At 44.1% G+C, this 12,722-nt stretch overlaps 1 protein-coding gene across 1 annotated transcript in view; it reads right to left on the reverse strand.

Annotated features, from left to right (window-relative positions):
- Nucleotides 1-489: 489 nt before the first annotated feature.
- The window catches only part of LOC135257916 (E3 ubiquitin-protein ligase TRIM35-like), a 14,332-nt gene continuing 2,099 nt past the window's right edge, over nucleotides 490-12,722 (reverse strand). Inside the window, exons 2-6 of the mRNA XM_064341133.1 lie at nucleotides 2,535-2,630; nucleotides 2,219-2,449; nucleotides 2,062-2,084; nucleotides 1,447-1,565; nucleotides 490-1,013 (exon numbers count right to left, since the gene is read on the reverse strand). Of these exons, the coding sequence (XP_064197203.1) occupies nucleotides 490-1,013; nucleotides 1,447-1,565; nucleotides 2,062-2,084; nucleotides 2,219-2,449; nucleotides 2,535-2,630 (993 nt within the window). The remainder of the gene's footprint in view (nucleotides 1,014-1,446; nucleotides 1,566-2,061; nucleotides 2,085-2,218; nucleotides 2,450-2,534; nucleotides 2,631-12,722) is intronic.

Genomic DNA, 12,722 nt, shown 5'->3' on the forward strand with positions numbered 1-12,722 from the left:
TGTTTGCCTCTGTCTGTGTTCATACTGCCCTAGAGGAGGGGACTTACCTCATCACACACCTGGGAGACACACTGGTGACGGGTCAGAAAAAGAGCAGCACTCTGGAGTGATTCCATTGGTGGATTTATTACACCTCAACTGATTACACACAAACCCACATACTTACACTACCACCGTATAGCACAGTTATTACTCAGTGATAACATCAGGAAGTTATGTGAAAAGAAATTAGACACTTCTCATGGAAACACCACAGAACTACACTACAAAATAATATTTTGTTGCTGCTGATTGAACGGCAAATATTTTAATTAATGCTGCTCAGATGTGATGGAATGCAGTTCTTTTAACCTGATTTTTACTGCAACATCATCATATTTCAAAGTTACATTCAGCATGAACTGCTGCAGAAATGGATCTATATTTTGAAAATTATTCATTAAAATATTGTAAAAGATATCTGCAAATATACTCAATAATCTTGTCGCGCTATTCCACTCTTACAGACACCTTCAGTGGACAGATCTGCAGAGGACCAAACCAGAAGAATGGAAACACTCTCTCAGTGAAGGAGTGTTTAAAAGTGTAGAGAGGAGTGTTGTCACTGGGGTCAGAGAATGACACCTCCCCCCTGTCCCAGTCCAGCTGCACTCTGACCCTCTGGAGTTCCCTCTGCACAGTGAGGGCTGTAAGGTGGGAGGTCAGGGCTTCATAACGCGGAAAGAGCCGCCGTATACCCCACACTCCTCCTGCTGGGCTCAGATCCAAAGTGCTATTCCTGCTGATGGACTCTTTAGCCACACCCACCACCCAGTAATCTCCATCCCCCACATCTACATCCCAGCAGTGTCTCCCTGAGCTGAATCCCTCAGAGCCCAGCACAAAACAGCTCCTATCAAATCTCTCTGGATTTTCAGGAACCTGCTGTCTCTCACCACTGAGTCTCACACTGGTCAGATCCTCAGACAGTGAGAGGAGGAGATGTGCTGTGTTTGGGTCCAGAGTCACAGGAGCTGAAGGGACAGAGAATGAGACGTCAGCACTGATCTGCACAAAGGAAAACCGTCAAAAACAATGGGCTCCTTATGATAAATGATAAAAACTGGGTTTTAAAAAACTACCATTATAGTCTGAGACACGTGGGAGAGAAGCACCAGAACTAAAAGCTAATGATATATGAATAACTTTCATGTTACGTAATCATTGTAAGAGGGTGCCAAGCCTGCTCTTCGCCTAAAATACATTATCACTCTTAAAGCAGCATTTTATTATAATTTTATTATGAGCATCAGTGAGATGAAGGACTGGTGCTCAGTCTCTTCACTCCAGGGCTCTTACACAGACAGGACCAATATGACTCTGACTGGCTTTATCAGCTTGAGGAAAGGATGCTGAAGATTCCCCCTGTACAGTGACAATGTGGAACTCCCTGCCCCCAGTACTCACTGTATTGAACAGTCCCCAGCATCTTCTCCCACACTCTGTACTTCAGATTGCCCAGGTGCTTGGCCACATCAATCAGCGCTCCTGAGACATTCTCTGGATCCGCCAGTGTGCACTGGGCTCTGCAATAATATTCAGGAGTCACTTGTGCTGTGGGCGTGGCTTCATTACCATAGAAGATCATCAGTAGCAACATCAGATCTTCATTCTATAAGACAATGGCTCCATCCCTCCCAGCGTTCTGCAACACAGCCCCACTGGCTGCCAGATATGAAGCAGCCCGACCCCACTGAGGGACACACACTCACAGGAGGGGGGCAATTTGTATTCTATCATTGATGCCCTTTTATCTGTATCATGATTATAATGTTAAATTACTTATAATGATGTTAATCATTATAATTAACAATATAAATGTAATCATTGTGTAATCTGATCCGATAACTCATTTGGGCATGAATGTATCATTCTTTTTTGAATGTTTCCATCTGGTCCTATTTTACACATCATTGGTGAAATGCTGCAGTACTTCTAAACTACCACTCACCATTAAACTGAAGAGAGAAAGGAAGAGGAGATTAAAATATTAAACAGAGAGAAAGGCTGGAGTTTACATACCGTTTCTCCACATCTTTGTAGCTCTGAAATAAGCGAATAAGAGTTGATTTTTATCACTATAACCAATACTCAGACAATTAAAACTGTATCAATGTAATATATTCCCATTTGAGTATTGATAAACATGTTTTATGTGTGATTATGACACATGACTTACCTGCAGAAATGAGACGTCTTCAGCTCCCAGCTCCTGTCCTATGGCTCTGATTTGTTCTGAAAGGAATGATATCTCTTCTGTCATCTTCTCAATCTTCTCCTTCATCATCTGATTCTTCTGCTCCTCTTCCTCCCTCAGTGCAGTGATCCTGGCTGCCTCTTCATCTTTTAGGAACTGCTGAAGTTTCTCAAACTCCATCTTTATCTGTCTCTCTGTGTGCTGGGCCTGGCTCTGGAATAAACATTATTCACCATCATTTCAGCACAATCACAAGCTGCATTTTCAACACTGTGATTTAAAGGCCTCAGTACAGTACCTTGATGTGCTCTGCTGTTTGATCACAGATTAGTTTCACTGCATTAAAGGCATTTAGCTTCTCCTGCAGTGAAGCCAGTGCAGTGCTGAGTTTCTCCTGGAAAGAAATGAGAGTCCATACTTTACTGAGAACACAGACTGATAGTAAACTTCACTGCCTACATAGACAGCACAAGAGCAGAAAGTATACAAGCCAAATGCTATGGGTTTCACTGCATGGATGTGATCATGTTACGTAGAAAAACACTGGACAACAAAATATGTGTTTGAGCTGGTGATAAAATTTTCAAGTAATATAAATTTAAATGCTCAATTATAAAGGCATTAAGTAATACATACAGGAAAGTGAAATGATTTTTTTTTTTTAGACAAACAGTAACCATTTATTCATTTTTGTTTTGTGTTGATGTTACATTTATTACAGATAATATTTATTATGCCAAAAGTAGTCGCAAAATATTGCATTAATTGCCAAAAGCTGTTTATAAATGCAGTTTATACATAATCTGTGCCAGGGCTGTCGGTACCATTTTAAGATCAGTCACATAATTAAAATAAAAAAATTGTTAAAGTTTTGTTTATTGTTATTCATCTCATTACAGATGGGTGTAAGAAAATGAAAAAAATACATTAGCCCAGGGACCACAGTGCAGTACAAGAACAGCCATCAACAATTAAAAATAAGAATTAATCCAGGAATTAAAATTATAGCAAAGAAAAAAGGCACTGAACAATACTTAATGGACAATTAATTATAATTCCTGTAAATATGCATGAAATCATTTGGTTAAAAATGCATAAATCATTTGGTTAAAAATGCATAAAATGCATTCAAAACTAGTAGTTAAAAATACATGAAATCCTGATATGGCAACCCCCTACCCTAATCAGATTTCACAGGCCATGTCAGTTTAAGGGTTAATTTGAGCATTGGCAGCGTTTACTTTACAAAATGGATGTTAGAAAATGGCTCAAATCTCTATCTGCCTCATCCACAACAGGACAGAGTTCAGAATTTACTGGATCTACTCATTCACACTCCACCGATGCGTGCCAAATCTACAGCGTCTGGATCTACAACCTCAAATGAAGTCAGTGACACTGCTGGTCTTGCTATGCTACTCTATCCAGCTAATTCAGCTAATGCCATCAGCTCCCCTCCAGCTTCACTAGCTAGCAGGAGCACATCAGGTTCCAGCAGCACTACATTTGGACCAGACTCTCCACAGCAAACTCCACCAGAGGATTTTAGTGGAGAAAAACCTGACCAGGTGAAAGAGGACAAGTATCTAAGTCACATTTTTAGTGGGAGAAATGCTTTTTTGTAAGTGACTGGTGGCACTGGAGAGACTGACTGGAGTACACAGTAAAAGCAGAAGCAGTTTCTGTTTCCCTTGTGGGAAATTCAGATCATCATGTGCAAACGCTGATTCAACATTTGATAATGAAGGGACATTGCAGCTGGAAGCATGCTGCTGGATATAACAAAGGCTTTCATAAACATGCAAGCTCTAAAGAGCATCTGACATGCGAGGCCGTTCAGAGGGAACAAGAGAAACACTCTGAGACAGACTCAGAAATTTCCAGAAATTGATTAACACAGAGCAGTCTTCTAGAAATAGATAGTGCATGGCATCCATAAATAGAGCATCGCGTAGTTCTGGCAGGTCACGAGAGTCAAGCGCTCCGGCCGAATCAGCTGATGGCTCAGCTGAGTGATGTTAGCCTATCACAGTACATTCACTAACAGGGCGGTCTACTTAAACAGCCTCCCTCTACTCATTCGGCTGCTCCTCCTGCATGCAAGCGCTGCACGTTGCTTCGTAAATCGGCGCTTCTTCCTGCAATCCAGCTAGCCTACGGCACGTTGCCAGTCTAAACCAAGTCTACTTGCTACATGTTAGCTGCTAGTCTAAGCTCACAGCCTAGGCACTATGAAGAAGTCTCGCTATTCATTTGCATTGCTCCTTACCTCTAAGCTCTAGCTGCAGCAGGCAGGCGATCCATTTCGGGGCCAGCCACGCAAAGCGTTGTCTAAAGCGGCTTATTCCAAATATTGAGGATACCGGTGCACTGTCCTCACTGCTAACTGGCCAGGGAGCTTCATTCAAGGAGCGCTGCTTTGCGGCGACGCCGCCCCTCCATGGAGGACGCCATGTTCAAGCCTGGAAGCTGCTGCCACGTCCATATCTGCTACCTGCAGATTTTTGCCGGGTAATGTCATCAACCTTATTTAAATTCTGCTGAGCTCTGAGTCTAGCGTAAGTGCATAATATACAGTGTTGCCAAATATTTCTATAGAAAGTAGCTATGGCCTCCTCTAAAAGTCGCTAAATTAACAACACCGAATATACACGTTCGATTGCGGGGACGTCTCACAGAGGGGCTGGTTCCACGAATATCGCAAGTCTTTCGCTAAAAGCGGAAACGTTCCAACATATGCGGGCACAAGTTAATGGCATGCTTATTGTCGAGTTTCTCACCACCAGAGTCAAAGCTAGATGCGTCACTGCTAAAGAATTCCTGGCGTGAATGTTTTCGGCTACCTTCCTGAACGCAGTAGAATTGGGTCGTACGCTGCATCCTCTACTTGATCAGAGCGGGGTCTTCCAATCAACCGTTTTACGCGAATTTGGGGTTCGTGCACGTAAATCTAAGCGGAAATGTCTGAACTGAGAACGCCAAAGTTCTCACGCTTGGCTGAGATGGGAAAAGTAGGCGTATCGATAAAGAATCTTTTGTTCATTACGAACGGCTGACGGATTAAGGACAGTCGCTAACACGCAGCTACTAGATAGCCCCATGCCTACTTCCTGGTGTAAACAGTTATTCCGGAAAAATTGGGCTGCGAGATCGCAGTTAAACTCTGGCTGTTATAGGTTTGGCAGATTGAACATGGGCGGCAGGGCGTGTTGCAAAGAGCTGAGATGTCTAAATTGTTCAAAGCTGCATTCTACCCTTCGCTGAATCGCTACACTACAAGGAGTGTTGGACTGTTACCGGCAAGTAGGCTACAGCCAATGTTGTAAATGCAAACCAGCTTCGGCTTCAACTTTCGGTTTCTGAAAGTTGTTCTCCACTGATTCACGATTCGCGCTTAAAAAGCCGGTTCCCTATCAGGACCCAATCATCGCGACAGAAAAAATAAAAACATTAAATTCATATTGGTGTTAAATCTGCGAGGATACAATTTGGTTGGCTATCTAATTTAGCTGTCAGATCACGATGCTGAATGTTTAGGGATTGCTAATGTTTATTGTAATGAGACAAATTAGGCTAACGTTGTCTTATCCAACTGGTTCTCTCAATATTGTGCTGTTGCAAGACGCGAATGCGTACGTTCCGCATTCATAAGTGTATCGTTGTATTCCATGACACCTAAACGGGCGTTTAGGCTTATCACAGCGGAGAAGGGATTTCACGTAGCCTTCTCCGCGTCACTGCTCTGACCTCTTCACCGTGCATGTGATCAGGCATGTGACCACACGACTGAGCACACATGTTGAGGAAAAAATCATACCTCCTGCTACGGACATGCTCCACATAGCCTAGGTATTGGCTTCGCCGTCTCTACAATTGCATGCTCACGCGAATGGCGTGGCGCGTCATCCTTGGACCTGCTGCCGGTATGGCTGGTTCCAGGCAGATTTGTAGCATGTGCTTTCGCAACTTTGTCATAGTTTCTTTAATCGTACATTGCATTTTCGTCTAAATAGAGTGCAATACGATGGCTAATAAAATAAATAAATACGTGAATTATAAATAAATTAATTAATTAATAATTAAAAAAAAAAAAAAAAAAAAGACTGGTTCCAATTCCTCTCCTAATATACTCATTCGGTAAGCATATTAGTAATGCATTGTGGCCCTTTAAAGCAGCCCACTGTGCCCAACTGTTAAATAATATTTAAATAACGACGTATTGAGAAATAATTCTTCGAACCTTATTGCTTCGATGCCTGCCCTCGCCCGGAGTGGCCCTTATGTCAGCGAATTAAGCGTTGTTGCCGTTATCGTTGTTGGTGTTAATCAGTTTAACCTTCAGGGTCCAAGTTGAACTATGCGGTTGTTCCCTGCACTTGGACCGGTACTTCTCTCTAGGGGTTTCGTCATACTTGTTCTTGGTTATGATTATACACTTTGTTGTACGTCGCTCTGGATAAGAGCGTGCCAAATGCCTGTAACGTAATGTAAGCGAAACTCAAAAACACGATCGCCAATCGTCTCGGCTTTCGGGACCAGGCTATGCATCTTTTCCAGCGTATCCGTTTGGTAGGAGTCGCTCCGATAGCGCAACGCAAGATTAGCCTCATCGTGACGCCTGATGGGCAGAAACAGTAATATGTTCATCCAATCTCTGCATAATGCATTTCCCCACAATTTAAAAAAAAAAAAAAAAAAAAAAAAAAAGATTCATAGACTATTCATCCTCAACTGCGTTCACAACTGGTCTCTCTTAAGGCAAGTGTTTCAACCCCGGAGTACCCACTGTTGGAAACTGCATTTCCTTATGCTTCATGGTTCTTTATATGATCTCACCATGGCAAATATGCTTAAATTAGCTATATATTGTATACACCTCAAGCTTTTCATCTAAGAAAATGAAGAAACCTTATGTGTCATTATTGCATACTAGCACTGTTTTCCGTCCTCTCCTCCATGACCCGGTACCTGTGGTGGCGCCCCCATGCGAGCCCTGAGGAGCCTTCATTGGGAAATGCCATGACGAAATCTGGTTGCCGTCCGCCTCGGTCTCATTGGCAATGTGGTCCCCATTCCGGAGTTCTACACCACCACTCCTGCTCCAGTGTGGCAACGGCAGCAGTGATGGTTCCCAGCATCCTCAGTGAAGCTACGGGGCTTTGGACATGTACTTCATCCGTTGGCATTGACAATTTCCGTTCAAAAGCTATGAGCTTTGCAGTATAGGAGCACGGCTGCTACTGTCTACTGGCAAGTACCGGCATCGCAGCCGCCAATGTTTCCTCTGTAATCAGTTTCCTGCTGCTGCTACTGCTACTACTGCTGCTGGGTGCTACTGCTACTGAAGCTGCTGCTGCTGGTACTGCTTCTGCTGCTGTTACTGCTGCTGGGTGCTACTGCTGCTGCTGCGTACTGCTGCCACTACTGCTGATGTTGCTGTTGCTGATGCTACTGCTCCTGCTGTTTATTGCTGCTGCACTACTACTGAACGAGGATTCATTACACTAATATGAGTAGTATACTTCCCTCTAATTGGTTAAATCTCTGTGCTGGGGGGAAATACGAACAAGCTGCTGGTACACATAGCCTAATGATATTTGGTGATTAGTTTGAATGGCCTTGGACTTACGAGGTAGCTGAGCCACTGACTGACATGCTTGTCACAATCGACAACCTGAGCCGACCAGAGGAGGATGGGTTTCCCCCTTGAGCCTGGTTCCTTCCGAGGTTTCTTCCTATCTGCCACAGGGAGTTTTTCCTTGCCACTGTCGCCTTAGGCTTGCTCCTGTGGGGGTTCAGGTCAGGGTTGTCCGTAAAATGCATTGTGACAACTGCCGTAAAATACACTATACAAATAAATTTGATTGATAGAAGCCAAGGCCATACACGTAGGCATAGCCTTTAACATTACAAATAGTATAAAATAAAAATCAAAAATCAAAAAAAAAAATAAATAAATAAATAAAAATAAAAAACCCTTGGTACACATAGCCACTGACCCACAATGTTAGAACAGCCTCGAGCTGACCGGATGAAGGGCCTTTCCGGTAGCCGAATGGCATTTCACATAGTCATCACTTCAGCCGGAGACTAAATGGACTGCATTTATATAGCGCTTTTATCCAAAGAGCTTTACAATTGATGCCTCTCATTCGCCAGAGCAGTTAGGGATTGGGTGTCTTGCTCGGAGATGCTTCGACACGCCCAGGGCGGGGTTTGAGCCGGCGGCCCTCCGACTGCCAGACAATCGGTCTTGCCTCCTGAGCTATGTCGCCCTATGTCAGAGACTAAGTACTAACAACATGTCGGCGTATGTTTGCTTTGGGGGGTTTTGCTGCTGCCCCCTCCTGGTCTTGTCCATGCATGCTTGTATGGATGGCAATGAGCGAGGATTCATTTACACTGATGCAGGTAGTAGCATATTTCCCCCGGTTTAGTTTAAATCTCGGCGCTCGAGGGGAAATACCGACAAGCTGTCGGTACACATAGCCTAATATTACATCTCACATAGTATGTTCCCCAGGTTTATTAATTAATAATTCATCTAACTAGTGGCCTCAGGGGAACGTCCAACATGCGTTGGTACACATAACCACTGATCCATTAAAAAAAAAAAAAAAAAATAGACAGCCTCAAACCGAAGGGCTTGACTGGACGAAGGGCTTCCTCCAGGTGGTCGTACACATAGTCATCACATCATCATTGAACACGTGCTTCACATCACTGCTCTTACTGCTGCTGCGCTATGGCTCCTTCGCTGCTGCGTTACTGCCACCGCGCTCCTGCTGCTGCTACTACTGGCCTATGCAACGAGTGAGGATTCATTTACACTGACGTAGTCGGTAGTATATTTCCCCCGGTTAGTTTAAATCTCGGCGCTCGAGGGGAAATACCGACAAGCTGTCGGTACACATAGCCTAATATCATACCACACATAGTATGTTCCTTGGGGTTATTAATTAATATTACATCTAAGTATTGGCCTCAGGGGAACGTCCAACATGCTGTTGGGACACACAACCACTGATCCATGTAAAAATATAGACGGCCTCAAGCCGAAAGGCTCGACTGGACGAAGGGCTTCCTCCAGGTGGTCGTACACATAGTCATCACATCAGCCGGAGACACTTATTGATGGCATATCGGCATATGGTTGTTTTGGGGTTTGGCTGCTGGCCTCCCGGCCTTATCCACGCGGGCTGCGTGGTTGGCGGGAGAGCTCCAGAACAGAGCCATACCGCCAAACATAACTGTATTGCCTTTATTGTCAATAAAGTTCTACTTGATGACAGTGGTCCTGACAGAAATAGAGCATCGCGTAGTTCTGGCAGGTCACGAGAGTCAAGCGCTCCGGCCGAATCAGCTGATGGCTCAGCTGAGTGATGTTAGCCTATCACAGTACATTCACTAACAGGGCGGTCTACTTAAACAGCCTCCCTCTACTCATTCGGCTGCTCCTCCTGCATGCAAGCGTTGCACGTTGCTTCGTAAATCCCCTCCACCACCCCAGCTCCTTCTCCATGCGTCAAGAATTTGCATTCTCCATCCTTATGTGTTAAGAAATTGCATTTGCTCCATTCCTATGTGTTAAAAAACTGCTTTGCTGCTGGATCTGTTCTGTGTGTACCCCTCAAGGGGGGGTTTGGCTGCTGGCCTCCCGGCCTTATCCATGCGGGCTGCGTGGTTGGCGGGAGAGCTCCAGAACAGAGCCATACCGCCAAACATAACTGTATTGCCTTTATTGTCAATAAAGTTCTACTTGATGACAGTGGTCCTGACAGAACTGATATTTTAGACCTTCAGGTGCAACACTGCCATCTAGACCCATGTAAGAATCAGTGCCCTCCCTGTGAAAAAAAAAAAGTTCCACCACTGATGGACATCTGATGCTGGCTTTGCCCCGCCCTCTTGTCACCCTCTGTCAGTCATGTGACACAGAGTATGGAGCTCAAACAGAAGTCTTGCCTGAGAACAAAGGTCACTTTATACTGTTCTTTTCTGAAATCCCAATCATTTTTAAGCCCAATGAATTGACAAAAGAAAAGGATAAAACTTTTTACAATTTGATACTGTGTAATCTGAAAATTCTTACAAGCTTTCAAAAGCCATTAAAAATGTGAAATATGTTATCTGACAATTACCTTATACTCTTCCACAGCCTCTTGAACTGGTCGCATTTTGTGGTTTTCATGTTTTTTTGAAGTTTGGCAGACGAGGCAGACAGGTATTTGATCATCCAAACAGAAGAGTTTGAGTTTCTCACTGTGCAGACTGCAGAGCACTTCAGATCCTGCTTTAGCTCTCTGACTTCTCTCCTTTAAGAACGCCTCACAGGCATTCCCCAGGGACAGGTTACGAGGAGGTTCTTGCTTAAATCTTTTCCTGCAAACTGGGCACTCCTGAGATCCCTTCTGTTCCCAGTACTGCTGCAGACAGGCCTTACAGAAGCTGTGACTGCAAATCAGGAGAACAGGATCCCTGAAGATTTCAGAGCACACAGGACAGGAGAGCTCCTCTTCCATGAGAGAAGATCCAGACGCCATTCTGTCTCAGTCTGTTCTGAGCTCACTAATGATTTCTGGTAAATCCAGTAGCTTAAGTTTCAGTTTCACTCACTGCTGTTACTCAAACGGCAGGTAAAATAGCCTCTTTAACCTCCTCTCAAATCTCTGTTCTTCTCGGTCTCGCATTGTTTTTCCCTCCAATACATTTTTTTCTGAAATTCATTCATTTCTGGAAAACATACATTAGAATCTTTTTAAGAGGTCCATGATGTAACACAAAGCTTTACCTGTGAGAAACTTTACTTCGCTCTTCCTGTTAGACACACCCAATTTTCACAGATAGCACTTCCTGCAGGGGGCAGCATTGCACCACTGAGGTTTGAGTGACTGATCTGCCAGGTCTTCAGGTTCTGTCAATTCTCTCTCATGTGTATTAATCCAAATGGAATCTCATTCCCCAGCTAATCTCAAGCACACACCCTCTCCTACAAACATTATTAAAACACAAATCCAGAGTCTGAGTCCACAATTCATTACTCTTTGTAGTATCATAGTATCATCACTTAAAGCTAATGGAGAAAGCTGGGCTTTAGAACAGCTCAATCATCAATCAATCAAAATGTATTTATATAGCAAATTTTATAAACAATTGTCACAATACACTTCGGTATTACAGGATGCCACAGTAGCAACCCGAGCACAGACCCAGGCATAAACTCCCTCAGGAGCAAACCTAAAGCAACAGCAGCAAGGAAAAACTCTCTGTGGCAGATGGGGAGAAACCTGGAAAGGAACCAGGCTCAAGGGGGGAACCCATCCTCTTCTGGTCAACTCATCTACAGCGTGTGACTGAAACATTTGCTGCTGTGCTGGACAGAGGGAGAACGCCTCTTGTACTTTGTGTCTTTAATAGAGCAAGTCCAAAAAAAGAAAAAAAGATTTACTTTTTCCAATACGTGCAGCCACTTCTTAAAAACGGTTCACCACACGAGGTCAAAATTCAGCTTTGGAGGGAATAAAACAATCTGTGATAAATATCCTCTGTTAGCAAAATGATGGAGAGAGCTGTGGTCTAGAATAGGATCAGAATGTGTGTGCCATGCAGACCGAAGGGTCTGCAGGACTTCTGTAAATGGCAGACCTCTTATTTAGGAACGCAGCACAGTGCTCGGAGTGTGACTGGAGAACTGCTCATGCAGCGCTTACTCTACAGAAACACCGACACAGGCACCAAAAGTCAGAGGTTACGCACACTTTATTGTTACTCACAGAGAAGAGCAGAAACAGAAAATTCCAATGCAGGGCAGCTCCTAAAAAACTGCCAACCATTCCTTTCTGAGAACGAAAACAAAACAAAACTCAAAAACTCTGTATCAGTGTGTGCTCCCTGTCTCAGCACCAAACTGTGAGGAGAAACACACCTTTAAACACCTGTGCTGATTAGCTAACGCAACCCAGGTGCCTGTGCTCTCTCTACCAGCCAGCGCAGCCGAGACCAATCTGCTTCTGGGGTGTACTGAATGCCACACCCCTCCCACCCCAGAATTAAACCGAAGGCTGATTCGGCTAACACCGAGACCGCTCCCTCTCGAGTTTTGGCACCAAAATGGTCACATGCCAGCGTGACACCCCTGTGAGGGAGATGAGGTGGGTGCCGGGGAACATCATTGGTTGCCGCATGGAGAGAGAGAGAGCGCACACACACCCACACAAAATGAAATAAACAAACATCTTCACCCTTCCTCCCCCCACGGGTTCCAGGCAAAAACAATAAACTAAAACAACAAACTAAAATAAGAAAAAGTAAAACAGAGTGACCATTATTTTTCGCCTGACAGAGAACGAGGTGTTCTGGCTGTAAAACGGAGCTCTGCCACATTCAGACAAGGAAATACGAACGTTGCCGGATGTGTTTGCCTGTTTTGGTCGGACATGTAAAAGCTAAACAAATAAGTTCCACAGACCTAACTTCACTTAGAGTT

The sequence above is a fragment of the Anguilla rostrata genome, chromosome 6 (genome assembly GCF_018555375.3).
Source record: "Anguilla rostrata isolate EN2019 chromosome 6, ASM1855537v3, whole genome shotgun sequence".
NCBI classification, from domain to species: domain Eukaryota; kingdom Metazoa; phylum Chordata; class Actinopteri; order Anguilliformes; family Anguillidae; genus Anguilla; species Anguilla rostrata.